This window comes from Chiloscyllium punctatum, chromosome 11 (genome assembly GCF_047496795.1).
Source record: "Chiloscyllium punctatum isolate Juve2018m chromosome 11, sChiPun1.3, whole genome shotgun sequence".
In the NCBI taxonomy this organism is placed as follows: domain Eukaryota; kingdom Metazoa; phylum Chordata; class Chondrichthyes; order Orectolobiformes; family Hemiscylliidae; genus Chiloscyllium; species Chiloscyllium punctatum.
Genome location: NC_092749.1, coordinates 6,062,810 through 6,082,553, shown reverse-complemented (window position 1 = coordinate 6,082,553; position 19,744 = coordinate 6,062,810). Strand labels below are relative to the sequence as shown.

General features: G+C 45.0%; 1 protein-coding gene across 5 annotated transcripts in view; it reads right to left on the bottom strand.

The window, feature by feature from the left end:
* Positions 1-1,982: 1,982 nt before the first annotated feature.
* LOC140482696 (immunoglobulin superfamily member 3-like) overlaps positions 1,983-19,744 on the bottom strand; it is a 43,900-nt gene continuing 26,138 nt past the window's right edge. Inside the window, exons 4-9 of one of the 5 annotated variants that reach the window (XM_072580219.1) lie at positions 16,877-17,254; positions 9,023-9,142; positions 8,060-8,124; positions 6,278-6,319; positions 6,134-6,176; positions 1,983-5,535 (exon numbers count right to left, since the gene is read on the bottom strand). In XM_072580219.1, coding sequence (XP_072436320.1) covers positions 5,525-5,535; positions 6,134-6,176; positions 6,278-6,319; positions 8,060-8,124; positions 9,023-9,142; positions 16,877-17,254 — 659 coding nt within the window. In that variant the 3' untranslated portion in view covers positions 1,983-5,524. Of the gene's footprint in view, positions 5,536-6,133; positions 6,177-6,277; positions 6,320-8,059; positions 9,143-16,876; positions 17,255-19,744 lie in introns of those variants that run through there. The other 4 variants (XM_072580220.1, XM_072580221.1, XM_072580223.1 and 1 more) reach the window with 4 other exon arrangements.

The window sequence follows — 19,744 nt, the reverse complement described above, 5'->3', positions numbered from 1 at the left end:
CCACATACCTCCGCATGATCTGCTTTAATTTCGACAAGGTCTTTGAGAAGGTGCAACACCAGAGGCTGCAAAATAATGTCATAGCCCATAGTGTTAGGAGCAAGGTACTGGCATGGAGAGGGATTGGCTGGCTGGCAGAAGGCAGAGAGTAAGGTGAAAGGATGTTAACCAGTGACTAATGGAGTCCCATTAGTGTCAGTGTGGGGTCTAGAGTTGTTCATGTTATACATTATTGATATGGTCATTGCAACTGAGGGCATTGCTGCTAAGGTTGCAGATGACACAAAGCTATATGGTGGGACAGGTAGTGTTGAAGAAGTGAGGAGGCTGCAGATTGATGTGGACAGGCTAAAGGGATGAGCAAAGAAGTGGTGCTTCGAATACAGTGTTGGAAAGTGTGAGGTTCTGCACTTTGGTAGGAAGAATAGATGCATAGACTATGTTTTAAGAAGGGAAAGGCTTCAGAAATCTGTATCTTAAAGTGATTTTATAATCCTAGTTCCGGATTCCCTTAAGATTAACATGCAAGTTCAGTTTATGGTTAGGAAGGCAAATGCAGTGTTGGCGTTCATTTCAAGAGCAGGGGTGTAGTGTTGAGGCTGTATAAGGCTCTGGTCAGACTGCATTTGGAACATTATGAACAGTTTCAGCCTTCTGTCTCAGGAAAGCTATGTTGTCATTTGAGGGACTTGCAGTAAACTCACTGGATCATGAGCCAGCCAGGATGATGTCAGACTTTTGAGGCATTCTTGGTCAGAGCAATTCAAGTTAGCCTCTTGTTAGTTTGTCGACTCAGAGTCTCGCAGAGGGGCACACTGACTGGGTAACTGTCCTAACTCCTTCTCAATCATCTCTGTTGGATTATTAAAACAATTCCCCAGTTCCTATCCATTCCCCCAAGGCATTACCACATTGTATCAGTGAAAGTCGGAAACACACAAAAGTATCACAGAGACACATCGCATATTGAGGGGTCTATTTGATGGACAGATACTGAAGGTTCATTTACTTTGCCTAATGTGGTCATTTTTAAAGGTTTAGTGCTTCAGTCAGAAACTTTGTGCAGAGCTGGCATGGGATTCTCAAATGTCAGACACTGGACTCCAAGAGTGGGACAACTGGACAGCATTGTTCAGTGTCACATCTCACACTGTATGTTCCCATTGCACTGTGAGAAAGCCCAATTTCACCTTAAATAGGAAATCGTGAATTACAAAATACTGGCTCAAACACCAGCACACAATCCAAAATTGAAACTCAACATAGAACTCTATGGAAACAATTCCAAGCACTTACTTACCCACTGCGACAGAGAGCATTAGAAATAAGACAAAGAATTTCTGTAAAATCATTTCAAATAAATGTATTTTTTCAATTGCTGTCCTATCCCAGACTGTGTTGTAACGTTGCTGTTTCAGGGTCTCTGTAACGTGGAATGTCTTGAGGTTTTTGCTGAAAGTACAGCACAGAAAGAGGAAGGAGGAAGTGGGCTGGACAACAATGAAAGAATTTGCTGCAAATGTATTAATATATTCCATATCAGCAGTGAGGCCATGCTTCCTGTTTCTCTGCATCTCTCCGAATGCAAGTGAGCTGCTGAGGTGTGAGGTTGAGCTCCATAGTGAGTAGTTTAAGCATTATAGGCACAGTACTAGCAGCAAAGTGGTGTCCACACTGTGTCCATTCATATCCCTAACATGAAATGTGTCTCTGATAGGAACCATCTGGCAAGTTAACCTTGCCTCCAACAGGAACCATGAAGACTGAGTTTTGTCACAGATTCTCCCATCAGGACCCTTCACAGAAATAGCAGCCCAAGGGGAAAACAACATTAATGCTGTATGAGAGGAGACTGCTAATTGGGTTGAACATGGATTCTGATTGGTGGAAGTGTTGCCACACACATTCTGATTTCATTGTTGGGTGTCTGAGGAGTGAAATGTGAGACTACAACTTCCTAATAATTGCTTAAACATCTTTATTCAAACAATGAATTCAGCATTACAATCATTTAAAGCAATAGGGAGCAGGGTAATTGGAGACAGCTACTTCCCTTTGGTAACATTAAATCTACATTGCAGTCATTCATCAATAAAATCTCCACTGAACAAGAAATGTTGGCCACAGCTATACTTGAAGATAGTTGTAAATAATTCTCCTTTAAACTTAACAGAATCTTCAAATCCAACAACAGGTGAAATGAATATTCAAATAAATCTCCTGAAACCTGTTCATTCTTTTCTGGGACGTGGGTGTCACTGGCTGAGCCAACATTTATTGTTTGTCCCTTGCCCCATTGAGAAATTGGGGGTGAGCTGCCTTCTTGAACCACCGCAGTCCATGTGGTGAAGGAGGACCCACAATACCCTTAGGGAGGGAATTTCCAGGATTTTGACTCAGTCACACTGAGCGTACACAATGCAATTCCAAGTCAGGATGGTGATTGGCGCATGGGTTGGTGCTCCCATGTATCTGCTGTCCTTGACCTTCTCAGTGGAAGTGGCTGTGAGGTTGGAAGATGATGTCTGAGGACCTTTGTTGAGGTTCTGCAGTGCATCTTGTAGATAATACACACTGCAGCTACTGAGTGTCGGTGGCTGAGGGAGTGGATGCTTCTGGATGTGGTGATAATTGAGAGAGATCGATGGGTGACCTTGTAGAGGTTTATAAACAATGAGAGTTATAGGTAAGGTGAATGAGAGGTCTCTTTTCTGTAGAGTGTGGGATTTCAAGACTATCAGGCTTATCATTAAGGTGAGGAGTGAAATCCTTAAAAACAACATGAGAGACAACTTATTTTTTACAGAGAGAGTGCTTTGTGTGTGGAATGAACTTCCAGTGACAGTGGTAGTTGTAGGTACAGTTGCAATGTTTAAAAGACATTTGGATAAGTACATGAATAAGAAATGTTTTGAGGGATATGGGTGAAGTGCAGAGGGATGGGAATAATTTAGATTGGAATTATTGTTGGGATGGACTGGTTGGACTGAGGTGTCTGTTTCCATGCTGTATAACTCTATAACTGTTAATGGGCTGCTTTCGTCTGGGTGGTATTAAACATCTGGAGTATTGTTGTACCCATCCAGGCAAGTGGGAAGTATTCTATCACTTTCCTGTTGTGTGGCTTGCAGACAGTAGACAAACTTCGGGAGAAAGTGAGGACTGCAGATGCTGGAGATCAGGGTCAAAAAGTGTGGTGCTGGAAAAGCACAGCCGGTCAGGCAGCATCTGAGGAGCAGGAGAATCAACATTTTGAGTATAAGCTCATCATCAGGAATGTGGGGGTTCCAAGGGGGAGTGAGAGATAAATGGGAGGGGTATGGGGCTGGGGGAAGGTAGCTGGGAAGGCAAAAGTTAGATGTAGTTGGGAGGGTGATGGTGATAGGTTGGAATAGAGGGTGGAGCGGAAAGGTGGGAAGGAAGATGAACAGGTAGGACGGTTCAAGAGGGCGGTGCCGAGTTGGGGGGTTGGATCTGGGATAAGGTTGGGGGAGGGGATTTGAGGAAACTGGTGAAATTGAGATGATTTCAATGTCAATGCCAGGCTTGTAACTGTACTGGAACAGCTTGGCTATGGGTGCGGCAAGTTCTGGTGCACAAAGGTTCAGTACGATAGCTGGACACTATGGTGTCAGGGCTCATAGCTATTACAGCATCCAGCGCCTCCAACTGTATCTTGATATCAAACCATTTGTTGTCAAACCATTTACAATAAGTCACAGTGAAAATAGTTCATCAGCAAATAACTCAATCCCAGTGAGTGTGATGCAGTCACAGTGTTTTCCCCGCTATACATCCAACCTTGTGCTGACTCATCAAAAAACATAACCAGAAATTGTTTTCAATATTACAGTTAGTGTCCTTCAGCCCAATACAGCGCAATCCAAAACTGCAATTTGTGAGTTTACACTGGGGAAAGTTGTGCTTTATACAGTCAGGGTAAAAGGTAACATCATCAAAGTCCCAGAGGGCAGCGCTTTCATCACAGAGAGAGAGAGACAGAGAGAGAGAGAGAAAGATAACTAGTGAGGGTCATCGTGCCTCAGGTGACAGTGAGGTTGAGTAGGAGAGTCCTTTATGATACATCAGCTGGTGCGGGAATTGAACCCATGCTGTTGGAGTCACTCTGCATCAGAAACCAAGCTTCCAGTCAAAGAGACATGTGGCCCTGGTCTGAGAGAAAATAACAGAGGGCATTGAAGCAACTTCATTGCCTGAGAGTGAGGTATCCCTCAGATCATCGAGGGAAGGATAGATGAGTTAATGAGGGAGGAGGAGGGGCAGTGAGGGGGCATCAAGGAGTAGGTGAGGGAGTGAGGGAGGGGTCAGGGAATGGGTGAATGTGCATTGAGTGGGGAGGGATATGAGTGAGTAAGGAAGGAGGGGTAAGACAGTGAATGAGGGGCAGGGATCGAGTGAGGGAGAGAGCAGTGAATGATGGAACTGTGGGGGTGAGTGACGGAGGGGGCATTGAGTGGAGAGGTGTGGGCAAGTGAAAGGCACGTGAATGAGGGAGGAGGCATTGAGCGGGAAGGGGCTGTGAGTGAGGGAGGGTAGGTGAGTGAGGGAGGAGGCAGTGAGTGGAGAGGTACGGGTAAGTGAGGGAGGGGATGTGAATGAGAGAGGATGCAGTGAGCAGGAAGGGGCTGTGAGTGAGGGAGGGTAGATGAGTGAGGGAGGGGCAGTAAGTGGGCTCGGGCCAGTGAGTTAGGGAGCAGCTGGGGATTGAGAGGAGGGGCAGTGTGGAAGCAAGGCAGAAGAATTCAGTTTGATCAAATTAAACTTCTTTTGATTAGGGTTAGGGTTAGGGTTAGGCGGGTTTCAAAGGAAATTGATGAAAAACTGCGAGGAACAGAAGATAGTGAAGGTGGCAATGATTAAAGTAAGCCTGAACCCCACTGGTTAATGTTCATTCGGAGATTGTGGTCAGGCAGAAGTGTCACTGCTTGAATAATTGAGAAACACCGGCTAATGATCTGGGAGCATGGTTAAAATCTGCTCCAGTAGCTGATGGAAATCAAATTGAATTCGTAAAGTTTAGTAGAAAGCTGGTCTCAGTGATAGTGACCATGAAACTATCACTGAGGATTGTAAAATCCCATCTAGGTCCCTAACACCCTTTTGGGATGGAAATGTGCCATCCTTAATCTGGCCTACATGTGACTCCAGACCCACAGTAATATATCTGACTCTCAGCTGACCCCTGAAATGGCCCCAAGTAGCAATCAGCTCAAGGGCATTTAGGTATTGGGAACAAATATTGGCCTACATTCCAGGAAAGAATTAATGAAACCTACTCAAAGATGGATCCAGTTGTGGAATGTGTAACTAATAAGTGTTGCTGATTTGAACAGAGAAACTGGGGGCAGCAGCGAATCAGATCAGTTTCTGGAACAGGAGAGGCGATTGGGAAAGAAGATAGAGAACAGACTTGTTTGGTCCAATGATCTTTCTTGATCAAAATATCCATTGGGTGTCTTCATCCCTCAGGAAGGATTTGTTCAGCAGTTCATCTGTCAGCTGTTTACTTCTTGCCTGTTTCAGTAAAATCAAACATCGATGTTGTGAAATGTGACAATAAAAGACATTTTCAGTGAATATCTGAGGTCTCAGGATTGAGTAAACTGCTCCAAGAGTTCAGCATCATTAGCAGCAGTGAGCTTTATTGCAGGTCCCTATGGTCACAGGGACTGATCAGTGTGGCCACTCCTGGTCACAGGGACTGGTCAGTGCAGTCACTCCCAATCACAGGGACTGGTCAGTGCAGTCACTCCCAATCACAGGGACTGGTCAGTGTGTTCACTCACGGTCTCAGGGACTGGTCAGTATGGTCATTCCCAGTCACTGGGACCAGTTAGCATGGTCACTCTCGATTGCAGGGACTGGTCACTGTGAGTGTGTGCATGTGTCTGTGTCTGTGTGTGTGTCAATGACATCTGAAAGGTGCATTTCCATACAGTGACACACGACTCGGATGATGTCCTGCCACCACATGGGACTGACTGCTCTCTGCTGCTTTAACCAATATTGCTGTTCATTTCAGTGAAACTTTCCCACACCTTCCCTCATTTATACAGAATGTAACAGATCTACGAGCTTCTCCTGAGCTTTTGTTAGTGTTTCAGCAACATACCTTTAAGGTCGCTGTAAACAGACTGATCCACTGGCTGTAGTGTCTAACAGAAAATAGAGAAATATTACAAACTGGGCCGAGTAACAGATGCACAATGTAAGGATATTTGTAATTTTCCCATATTTTGAAATTTTAAATTCTCACCGTGTACGTAGCATTGGAATCTTCTGGAAAATCTTGTGAGTTCTGGAATGAAATGTAAAGTAATGTTTAACACATTGTTACTGTTGGTTCCTGAGTTCCCTGGGATGATGCACCATCTTTAGTTGTTTCTTCAGTCAGCTACACACCGTACTTAAACCAGGAACAGCAATAAAGTCAGAGCCAAGCAGATTTATAACTGTACATGCAGAAAAACTGAAAGTGAAGGATATTCCCCAAATTGATAATAATCTGACCCAATCACATGGAATCTGGTAGAAGGAATCATACAGCTATAAAAATAAAATTCTGGGATGTGCATCTAATCTCAATCAGCTGAGGGGACGAGGAATTGTCTCAGAGCAGATTCCATGGTCTCAGCCACAGGCTCAAACCGTGAAGGTATAAGGTCACCTTTCATGAGCTGAGGATGTGAAAGATTAGATTGGAAAGGTGTACACAGTGCCCACTGTGGCCCTTGGCTTATCGAGTCCTGGATATCCATTCCCAGCCATCCATGTGGATAAAAAGGATGATGTGGAGGGGCAGGAGGCCTCCGGTGAAATGGAAGTCTCCATTGCTCCTTTTCCCTCCCAGAGGGGGCACCATTCCTCGGAAATGAGAGTGTCCTCAAATAACACCTGCCCCTTCACCAAAGACGCAGTGATCAGCCATAATGCTATTGAATGGTAGAGCAGGCTCGAGGGGCCAAATGGTCTTCTCCTGTTCTTGTTCCATATGGTTTCTGTAAAACCTCCATCCTCCCCTCTTGGGAGCATAGACTATTTTCTAAATGGTGAAAGTGTTCAGAAATCTGAAGCACAAAAGGATTTTGGAGTCATCTTCAGGTTAACATGCAGGTTCTGTTGACAGTTAGGAAGCTAAATGCAATGTTAATATTTATTTCAATTGGGCTGGAACAGAACAGCAGATAGAGGTGTAATGCTGAGACTGTAAAATGCTCTAGGTCAGATCGCATTTGGGATATTGTGAGCAATTTTGGGCTCCATCTCTGAGAAATGAGCTGGTATTGGATGGTGTCCAGAAGAGGTTTACAAGAATGACCCAGGGAATGACGGGCTTGTCATCTTAGGAGGGGATGAGGACTCTGGGTCTGTACTCGCTGGACATGAGAGGAATGGGGGGGATCTGATTGAAATTACAGAATATTGAGTGGCCTGGATAGAGTGGATGTGGAGAAAATGTTTCCCCTAATAGGGGAGACCAGGAGCCAAGGACATAGCCTCAGGGTGAAGGGACGACACTTTTGAACTGAGATGATGAGGAATGTTTTCATCCAGAGCGTGGTGAATCTAGGGAACTCATTACCACAGAGCGATGAAGAGGCTGAGTCATTGAGTGTATTTAAGATAAGCTGAAAGATATCTAAGAGATTACTAATTACTAATGGGTTCAAGAGTTATGGGGAAAAGGCATGAGGAGAATGGAGAATGGTATCAGCTATGACCGAATTGTGGAGCAGACTGGTTGGGCTGAATGGCATAATTCTACTCTTTTATCTTCTGGTCTACCGTTACTCACAATCGTGTCAGGCCCTTTGGAGGTTTCAGTTGGTGTGGATTGCCTTACCACATCCTGTGGGTTTGGGCACAGGTGAGAGGCTCGGGTTTTTAAATTGGGAAGTGATTTATGTCATACCTCCCACTCTAACACTGAAATCCGACGCTCAGTGACAAAAGGCTCAAACACACGGTCAGACAAGTCCCATCAGATCGAGCCTTCCCATGACAGAATCCAACATCCTCAAAAACCACCTGAACTCACCTGCAGTGTTCTCACATTTTCATAATCTGCAGTTGTGTCCAGATCATCAGCTGCTCCGGATTGTGCTGTGAAAGCAATGATCAAATATCAGTTCCAGTCATTTTCACCACATTGATCTGCTGCCAAGAATCTCTCCATTCCCAGTTTGCTGAACATTTAGTTCTGGTCGTTCCTGTTCTAGTCGGGCAGATGGGGACAGAGCGGTAATGTTACTGTTCTACAGGGATCCAGAGGCCCAGGCTAATGTTCTGGGAATTAGTTTCAGATTTAGTTCCAATTCTGGATCTGAGTTGGATGTCTCTTCAGGTAATTTGTGGCCTGGTTTCCTTACTCTCAGAGTGACTGTCATTGGACTCTGGGAGGTTTCTATAAAGTTTTCTATATTTACACAGTAGCACTGAATGGACTGGGAGATAGGACATTTCTGTCTGGGATAGAGTACTTCTTCATTCTCCAGAATCTGTCACCTGACTGCTCCTGTTAACATTATCTAATCGTCCCCATCTCATGCTCATTTCTGGCGGTTGGTTAGCTCAGCTGGCTGGACAGCTGGCTTTTGATGCACATTGACACCAGCAGCTGAGGACATGATGTCAGACTGTCCTTCTTAACCTGTCGTCTGACGCAACGTGACCCTCAGGTTAGACCACCCTGAGTTGTTTCTGTTTAATGAGGGAACAGTACAATAGTTCAGTGGGATTATGGCGACTTTACCTGGACCTTATAAATCTACTGTGCAATTACTTCCAAACCCAACAGAGCACTTGGTGAAATTTCAGTTCAACTTATCATTAAAACAAATTCTGGAATTGAATCCTGGTCTCAGTGACGGTGACCGTGAAACTGTCTTTGATTGTTGTAAATGCCCATCTGGTACATTCGGGAAGCAAACAGCCAACATTCCATGAATGAATTAAACATGACCATCCACAATAATCAAGACAAAGTGAACGATTGACTCACATGTGGAAGACTGCTTTTTTCTCAGACATATGTATCCAATGAATAAAACTACTCCTGTAATTCCAAACAGAGCTCCCAGAATAAACCAAACAAGTTTTGTCTTCCCGAGATGAGTTATCTCTGTGAAAGGAATTGACATATTTAAGCTGTTAAACGGAGCATCTACTTGGCCAGGGGTGGGAAATGGTGGCCACCTGTGATTGGTGGTTGTGTGATCACTCTTTACACACGTATACACAAGACATCACCATTTATACTTCCCCATGGAAGGCCCATGATAGTGTTGGACCTCACTGGGGAAGGGAGCTCAAACTTGAGCCCCACTATTCCCAGAATCTTTGTAATTTGATGAAAAAAGAAAAACTCTGAGCAGCCAAATTCTAGCTCCCATCAGAATCACAAACATTGCTTGCTTTATGACATGCTGATGAGATGATCATTTTCTGTCCGCTGCTTCAGGCAATGTTTCATGTGTTGCAGTAACGTTTATTAAAACTACAAACAACTTCTCACACTGTTTCTTTGGCTTAAAGCAATATCTCCTCCCATATTTGGTCCACAGTCCACAAAATACATGCCTGAACCCTGAGGGAAGATGAAGCAGCTCTTAGAAAGAGGTGTTTGACCTCAACAATGTCCTGTTGGAACAGATAATTTGCTCTGATGCACAGACAGACATCAGGCTCCACAATCAGTCAGTTCTGTGAGGAATTGTTGAGAATTTTCTGATATGATCAGAGGGCCAGGCTCCAAGCTGGTGTTGACACTCACCCAAAAGCCCACACTTCAGAAGGGCAGTCACCAGCATCATTGGTGAATTCAATTAGACATTGTATCGAGCCAAACACAATGACAGTGCAATGACAGTCCAGCAGAGTGCGATGGAGTGCTCTCAGTGTGTGGTCAGTTTGGCTGCTTGAGAAAATACTGTGTGGAAACAGCACCTTCACTCGAAAACCAAGACTAGTTTCTGCAAGAGGAGAATGTCCGTAGAAATGGAAGTCATTCAACAAGGAGAGAGTTCAAAGAAACTAAAGAGAAAGAACAAAAGGTGAAGCCTGCATCCGTGGAGTAAGTCAAAGAGAGTCTGAACCATTAACCTGAAGGTGCAAGGCTTTGGATCAGGATGGAAACATGACACAGGAGCAGCTGTTTCAATTCCGGGCTGACAGCTTGCCTCAGTTGAAGTCAGTGAGAGTCAGAAACATCTCCAAGGACCAGGAGGCAGAGATCCTCGGGAGTGAGGACTGATCACAGTGAAGATCGCTCACAGTGAGTGACATTGCACTGAAGCATTATGTCTCCTGGACAATCAGCCTGTCTCATTGCTGAGCAGAAATGTAACTTTGTGCCCAGGTCTCTGAGAGAGAGTGGGCACGATATATCAGAATGAAGATAGGAGAATGTCAGCAAGCATTTCAAAAGGTAGTTAAAGATTTAGGTAAACTAAGGCAGGGGTATCACATTATTCAGTCAGAAGACACGAAACCAATCGGCTTATGCACGACCTGGAAAACTCCTCACCCTCTGAAGGGAAAAGTAATCCCTCCGTTGGACACCATGATTGATGGTGGGGTCATACACCGGTCAAAATGCAGACACAATGGTTCTCAGCATTAATAACTGTTGTAAAGACAAATGGAGGACTGAGATTTTGTGTGGATCTCATTCAGGAGAACAACAGTGTTATGAGGACATCCTCATGTGTGGCAACATGAAGGGGGAACATAACCAAAGGCTGAGGAACGTGTCAACACACAACGGAATGCAGGCCCTACTCACTGGGTCATAGCCTGATGGAAATATATAGCACAGAAACAGACCCTTTAGTCCAACTCATTGAGGCCGACCAGGTAGTCTAGATAAATCTAGTCCCATTTACCAGCATTTGGCCCATATCCTTCGAAACACTTCCTCTTCATACACCCATCCAGCTGCCTTTTAAATATTGTAATTGTACCAGCCTCCACCACTTCCTCTGGCAGATCAATTCCATACACGCACCATGCTCTGCATGAAAATGTTGTCTCTGCATGCAGTATTCCAAAAGTGGCCCAACCAATGTCCTGTACAGCTGCAATGTGACCTCCCAACTACAAAACGCAATGCACTGACCAATGAAGGCAAGCATAACAAACACCTTCTTGACTATCCTATCTATAAGTGATTCCACTTTTAAGAGACTATGAAACTGTATTCCAAGGTCTCTTTGTTCAGCTACACTCCCAGGACATTCCCATGACGTGGAGAAGTCCTGCCCTGATTTGCCTTTCCAAAATGCAGCACCTCACATTTCCGTAAATTAAACTGCATCTGCCACTCCTGGGCCCATTGGCCCATCTGATCGAGATCCTGTTGTACTCTGAGGTAACCTTCCTTGTTATCCACGACATTCCAATTTTGGTGTCATCTTCAAACTTACGAACCATACCTCCTCTCTTCACATCCAAATCATTTACACAAATGACGAAAAGCAGTGGGCCCAGCACTGATCCTTGTGGTACACCACTGGTCACTGTGCTTGAAATGAGGAAATGGCAGGTGATGACATTCTAAGCTAGCATTTTCCAGGAACTAGGATTCATGGTGTATCAAAGGAAGACAAGGTCTATCAGTGAATTTCCAGCACAGATGTCTGTAAGATAGAATGCTTTTGAGGCATGGTGAATCAGTGAGAAAATTAATCTATAACTCAGCTTGTCTTACTGAAACTGTAAAAGAGCTTGCAATGACATGTTGCGGCTCTAAAGACTTTTGTGAGGTTTTTAGATTAGATTACATTACAGTATGGAAACAGGCCCTTCTGCCCAACAAGTCCACACCCACCCGCAACCCACCTATACTCCTAAATTTGCCCCTTACCTAACACTATGGGCAATTTAGCATGGCCAATTCACCTTACCTGCACATCTTTGGACTGTGGGAGGAAACCGGAGCACCCGGAGGAAACCCACACAGACACGGGGAAAATGTGCAAACTCCACACAGTCAGTCGCCTGAGGCGGGAATTGCACCCGGGTCTCTGGTGCTGTGAGGCAGCAGTGCTAACCACTGTGCCACCGTGCCGCCCACACAGTATGGAATACTGTTTAGAATACTGCATTTGATTCTTGTCGGAGGAAAAAGTGAGGACTGCAGGTGCTGGAGTTCAGAGTCGAGAGTGTGATGCTGGAAAAGCACAGCTGATCAGGCAGCATCTGAGGAGCAGGAAAATCGACCTTTCTCACATAAGCTCTTCACCAAGAATGATGAAATCACCCTGATGAAGGGATTATGCCTGAAACGTCGATTATCCTGCTCCTAGGACGCTGCCTGACTTGCTGTGCTTTTCTAGTACAAGAATGTTCGAATATGATTCTTGTGACTCTGCTATGGGAAGGATGTTGTGCAGAAACCATTTACAAGGATGTTGCCAGACTGGAGGGTTTGAATTCTAAGGAGAGGATGCATTGGTTGGGAACTGAGGAGCAACGCTTTGCTACAGAGGGAGGTGCGTATACGCAGTGAGAGCCAGAGGAAGTAGTAGAGGTGAGTACAGTTACTTTGAAAAGGCATTTGGATAGCTACTTGGATAGGAAAGGTTTAAAGGGGCATTGGTGAAACGCAGGCATCTGGCAGTAGTTCAGTTTTGGATACCTGGTCAGCATGTGCAAGTTGGAGTGAAGGGTCTGTATCATTGCGGTCTGACTGTTCGACTCTTTATGACTGAAGTAACGAACAGACTGCAGCTTTTGAAGTATTCATGTAAAGCTACTCTGTCCTGATGTTTTAGTGCATTCCAATCTGCGCTTTTTCATTTTGGTAGCTCTGGATGCATCATTCACAGGATTAAAAGTTATTCCTTCTCCAAATGCTAACTGACAACATAAAAACCAGATTATCTTGTGTCAACAGCTTTGTTGGGCACTGAACACTGTTCCACAATCATTGAGGCAGGAACATTGGCAGGTCCATAGTGATGTGAACATTTCGCAGATTACATTGTGGGAGTGAAATTTCAGGTGAAGATTGACCATGAGTTATTGGGTTTGAAAGGCATGTCAAAGATACTACTGTGCAGGCAGAGTTTCAAGATTACACTGATCAGGTATGACAGTAGTATAGTCTGTGTTCCAGATGAGGTACAAACAATGGAAAGTACACTCCCAAAACAGTTGTGGTGGATCAAGCAAAAAGATTCCTTTCTTGTAAAAGAAATCAAGGTATTCTCCACAGCAAGAAATGTCAATACATCAGACAACACTGTCTGCAAGAGTGATCATAACATATAGTTGAACAAGCCAAGTTATGGAAAGGTGCCCCAAACAGAAACAGCATTTGACCAGGAGTGGGACATGTGTTGATTTAAAATAATGGAATGGTTGTGCCAAAGTCACTATGACAACCATCTGCTGTTCACAGCCAAGGTTTTCATCAGGATTTCCAGAAAAGGCTATCAATGATTCCATCTGAGGTTAGAGGACAAATGTATTTAGTTCTGGTCAAGTTTGAGTTTGCAGCATTGTAAGATCCCGGGTCAAATGATGAAATGGTTTCCCTGGAGCTGATTTTGAGTTTCATTGAGACAGTGTTTGAGGTCAAGGTCAGAGTGGGAGTGAGAATTAAAATGAGAGTGAGTGGAAGCACAGCACTGATTGAGGATGTGAGCCTCCACACAACAGGCTACTGGGTATCTGTCTGACCCTCTGCATCATCTCCCACGTCTCACTGACAGTGCATTGAAGGTAACAATGTGTTTCGTTACTGGAACCTTTTTGTTAACAGATCTCCCCCAGCCTCCTATCCTCACAAACTTCTCTCCCCCTCCCTGACACCTCTGGTGACTGATGAAAACCCACAAGCTGGATGAAGTGAGCTGTGTTCCCTCTCCACAATGATCCACTTGGTGTTCCCTCTCCATCAGAGTGCTCCATACGGCGCAACATTCCTGAGCAAGGTCCACCAACAAGACATCCTTCAGATTAAGGATATGGAGATAGTGGGATATCACTGACCCATTCTCCCCTTGTGTCAAAGGTCATCTGTCAAATGGCTGCCGTGGAGCTCCCACACTGAGAGAGAGGCCTTGCTGAACAGGATGAGAACCAGCCAGAGTCCCTGAAGCAGCTCGCTCCCTCCCTCAGGGGGCTTCAGCCCAAAGCCCTCTGTCACACACATATGGAGAGACACAGACTTCCCTGCACCTTACTGAGGAGTGTCCCCTCGACAGAGAAATGGACCCATCACCACAAACACCCCCATGAGGATGAGGAGGAGATCGCTGGGCTCCAGAGACTTTCAATTGCAAAGTTATAAGTTAAAATGTTCCACCAACAATTAGCCAATAGGAAAATATCTTCCTGATGAGGACTAAGTGAAGTTTACAATTGCTGATTTGATTTGTTGTAAACAATGTGAAGTTTGTCATTTAAAAAAAACAACTTTAGCCAACATTAAAACTGTCAGATGAAGACTAAAATGATCCCCCTAACCCAGCCTGTCCATCAGAGATTGGTTAGTATTGTGTCAACAGGGCGTACCTGTTACAGTCACCTGGATTCCTGTCCCACTGATATCTCCCCACACTTCACAGTGATAGACCCCAGTGTCTCTGGGCTACACATTTGTGATGGTCAGAATGAAGCTGTTATTGGAGGGGTCTCTAGAAGAATGGAATTGCACCGTGAATCCTGGGCTCCATTGTGTGATGTTCCTCATGGTTTGTGTTAAAACCCACTCTATGTTATTCCCAGTCTGCCCTGGTACCAGTAAACATTGGTGTGTGTCACTGCAGTGTTCCTCATGGTGCACTGTAACCGGGCAGTGTGACCCTTGGTGACAATGTTCCAGGATTGGGGACTGGTAAAGGACTGGGGGATTTGCATCTTTTGGGAGGAATACACACAATTTGGATCATAGATTCATCGAATCCCTACCGTGCAGGTAGAGGGCAGTTGGTCATTAAGCCTGCACTGACCTTCTAAATGATATCCCAGTCAGACTCACCTCAGCCACTCTCTTGCCAAAACCCGTCATTTACTCCGGCCATTTCACCTAGCCAGCACATACCTACAGACTCAGGGCAATATAGCATGGAGAATCCATCTAACCTACACATCTATGGACAGTTGGAGGAAACTGCAGCAACTGGAGGAAATTCGTGCAGACACAGGGACAACGTAGAAACTCCACACATAGGGTCACTTGAGGGTGAAGTTGAACCCAGGTCGTTAGTGCTGTGAGGCAGCAGTGCTAACCACTGAAACACCATGCTGCCAGAATCTTAGAAAATGCCTCTCCTCGGTCACATGACGTCCTTTGCAGTTTAACCCGCAATTGGAATCTCTCCGTATTGATTTGAAGAGCCACGAGAAGCTTTTTGAAAGTCAGTGAACATTCCGCAGGAAAAAGAGAAACTCATTGGCAGTATCTTCCCAAAAGGTGTGACTATCTCATCTGTATCATCAAAAACCTCAAAGAATGAGAGACGTAAACAGGGAATGTTGGAGAAACTTATCAGGTCTGGCAGTGCCTGATGAGAGAGAAACAGAGTTCGTCTTCACTGCCCACTCAGCTCAATGCCTGGTGCTGTCCTCACAGCTGCCTTCTGGGCTGTCCATCCAACATGGCTGCTCCCAGCCAGATGTTGATAGATGCCACACTTCAAAAAAAAATTGCACCCAAATCATCAAACCATGTCAGCTATTGTGTTAGTCCCCATCTGGAGGATTGATTGTACATTGTCCTGGAGTTGAGGAATTGAACATTTTAACTTTCCCAGCCTTAAGTTACGTTTTGAGTCTGAAATTACTTCTCTTAATGGTGCTGAAGAAGAATAATGAGACATCAATACAATAGCTGCATGATCAGGTCAGAAATGTGCATCCTGCAGCAAGTAACTCACCTCCTGACTCCCCAAAGTCTGTCCACCATTTACAAAGCAAAAGTCACATTTGTGATGGAAATCTGTCAAGCAATTTGGATACTTAGGGCTCAAATATTATGCAAGAAGTTTTCACTATTCTCAACAAAGCAGCTTGCTTCTTCATAGTCGCATCCACCAGAGAAATGTCCACTCACTCCACCACCACCCTCAGGAGCAGCAGTGTGTACTATGTACAAGATGCCCTGCAGAAACTCACCAAAGATTCCCAGACAGCATCTTCCAAAGCCACCACTTCCATTTAGATGAACAAGGGCAGCATATATATGGATGGGTACACCAACTCCTGCTGGCATCCCTCCAAGCCACTCGCCATCCCAACTTGGATATATTATTACCTTTCTTTCATTGTGGCTCGGTCAAAATCCTGGACTTCCCTCCCTGTAGGTATTGAGGCTTCACCAATAGCAGATGGACTGCAGTGGTTCAAGAGGGCCGCTCACCATGACCTTCTTAAGGGGCAACTAGGGACAGGCCCAGCGAGTGAATGAAAACAGCCATCTGGTTCACTGATAACCTTGAGGGGCAGCAACGTGTAACCTTTGGTCTGGCCCGTATCTGAATCCAGAAATGTGGCCAGCTCCAATCTGCCCGCTGAATTAGCTGAGCAACATTCTCAATGGGATCAAAGCTGCAGATGTTCATGGAGGCAGTTCACTGCTATGTTCTGAAGGGCAATGAGTGAGGAGCAGGGAATGCTGGTCCAGCCCAGTCACACCCATATCAATGGCATGATAGAAAAAGTATCAATCCATTCTCATATTTCCACAATTCAACCTTTGCATTTTGCCTCTGGAACTAACCTTCCCACTGCCCATTCTGTGCCCCTACATGAAACATGTAGGATGAAATTATAAGATTCCACTTGTCTGCTCTACAGTGTGAAGGCAGAACAGTTCCCAGTTGGTTCGGTGCAGCTCCCATTGACTTACCAGTTACATTGTTGCCTCCCATTGACTTACCAGCTACATTGAGCTGGCTCCCTGCTCCAAAGATGTAGCCCCACACACTGCAGCTGTACACAGCAGTATCATTCCGAGTCACATTTACAAGGCTCAGAATGTAACTGTTCCTGTGGATATTCCTGGAAAGCTGAACACGATCATGGAAACCGTAGGCCTTGGTGAGGGTGCCATTCACAAAGTGGCTTATCACCCACTCCCTGTTGCTGCCAGGTCGCTGGTAGTGCCAGTGGACATCAGTGTCAATCACACTGGCAATGATCATGGCACACTGAAACTCGACGGTTTCGCCCTCTGCTACCTTGCTGACCACTGGATCCTGAATGAGGACTGGATCAGCCAATGGGTCTGTGTGTGGGAAACAGATGGAGATTAGCAGAGAGAAATATATTACTTCATCTTTCAAATTTTGGGAATATATCAAAAATATTGACAATCACCTGGTGTTTAATGCACTACACATTTAAGGTATGGGGCTAGATACAGTACAACTCAACAGGGTGCAGTCTGTCAGCTGTGGTTTATTGGGAGCTCTGTCTCTGAGGCAGAAGGTGATGGGATTGCCTCCCCCTCCAGAGGTTTGAGCAGACATTGGGGCCATCCAGAGCAGCACTAAGGCAGTGTGCTTGGAACAGGCAGCACTGACCTGAGGTGTTAAACCAAGTCTGTCCTTACAGGAGGATGTGAAATATCCCGGGGTATCATTCAAGGGTCAACACAGGAGTTCACCCAGTGTTCAGGAAATATGCATCTCTGAAGCAGATGACAGGAGTATTTCTTTCAATGCTGTTTGTTAGAAATAGGAATAGATGTAGGCCATTCAGCCCCTTAAGTCTCTTCCACCATCATTAGAATCACAGCTGATGAGACATTCCTCACATGTACTGTCCAATGTTGTCTAGGAGAAAGTGAGGACTGCAGATGCTGGAGATCAGAGCTGGAAAGTGTGTTGCTGGAAAAGCACAGCAGGTCAGGCAGCATCCAAGGAGCAGGAGAATCGACGTTTCGGGCATAAGGCCTTCTTCAGGAATCTCCTATGTTGTCCCTGTATTTTCCCAACTGAACAAGAATCTAACTCTCTCAGCCTAAACTTTATGCAAGGTCTCTGCCCCCACAGCCCCCTGTGACAAGATGATCTAGAGATTTAGAACCCTCAGAGAGAAGAAATTCCTCCTTATCTCAGTCTTAAGTTGGTGTCTTCATGAAGAATAGGCAAGGTGGTAAAAGGGGGGAGGCATGGCTTTGTTAGTCAAGGACAGTATAACGGTGGCTGAGAGAATTTTTGATGAGGACTTGTCTGCTGAGGTAGTGTGGGCTGAGGTTAGAAACAGGAGAGGAGAGGTCACACTGCTTGGAGTTTTTATAGGCCCCCGCAGCGTTCCAGGGAGGTGGAAGAGAGGATTAGCAAAATTATTCTGGGTAGGAGTGAAAGGAACAGGGTGGTCATTATGGGGGACTTTAACTTCCCCAACATTGACTGGAAATGCTATAACTCTAGTACATCGGATGGATCAGGTTTTGTCCAATGTGTACAGGAGGGTTTCCTGACACAGTATGTCGAAGTGCCGACAAGAGGGGAGGCCACACTGGATCTGATGCTTGTTAATGAACCAGGCCAGGTATTTGATTTAGTTGTAGGTGAGCACTTTGGAGAGAGTGACCATAATCCGGTTACGTTTAGTTTAGCAATGGAAAGGGATAAGTACATGCCACAGGTCAAGAGTTATCGATGGGGCAAGGGCAATTACAATGCGATTAGGCAAGAATTAGGATGCATAGAATGGGGTAGCAAAATGCAGGGGATGCAGACAATGGAAATGTGAAGCTGGTTTAAGGAACAGATATTGCGTGTCCTTGATAGGTATGTCCCTGTCAGGCAGGGAGGAAGTGGTAAGGTAAGAGAGCCTGAGTTTACTACAGAAATTGCATCTCTTGTTAAGAAGAAGGAGGCTTATGTGTTGATGAGGCAAGATGGTTCAGATAAGGCGATGGAGAGTTACAGATCAGCTAGGAAGGATTTAAAGAGAGAGTTAAGAAGAGCAAAGAGAAGACACGAGCAGTCTTTCGCAAATAGAATAAAGGAGAACCCTAAAGCTTTCTATAGGTAATTAAGGAATAAAAGGATGATTAGGGTAGGAATAGGGCCAGTCAAAGACAGAAGTGGGAAGTTCAGTGTGGGCCCTGTGGAGATTGTAGAGATGCTTAACGAACATTTCTCATTGGTTTTCACTCAGGAAAAGGAGAATATTGTGAAGGAGAAGAATGAGGTACAAGATATTAGACTAGAAAGGATTAAGGTTAGTTACAAACAGGTGTTATCAATTCTAGAAGGAGTGAAAGTAGACAAGTCCCCTGGGTCGGATGGGATGTATCCGAGGATTCTCTGGGAAGCCAGGGGCGAGATAGCAGAGCCTTTGGGTCGTCATTGTCTACAGGATTAGTACCAGAGGACTGGAGGATTGCAAATGTTGTGCCCTTGTTCAAGAAGGGCAGCAGAGATGACCCAGGTAATTATAGACCAGTGAGCCTTACTTCTGTTGTAGGAAATGTTTTGGAAAGGAGTATAAGAGATAAGATTTATAATCATCGAGTAAGCAACATTTTGATTTCAGATAGTCAACATGGTTTTGTCAAGGGCAGGTCATGTCTCACAAACCTCATTGAGTTTTTTGAGAAGGTGACCAAGCATGTAGATGAGGGTATGGCAGTTGACGTGGTATACATGGACTTCAGTAAAGCCTTTGATAAGGTTTCACATGGTAGGCTGATGGAGATTGAATTGAGGGTGATTTAGCAGTTTGGATTAGAAACTGGCTTTCTGACGGAAGACAGCTAGTG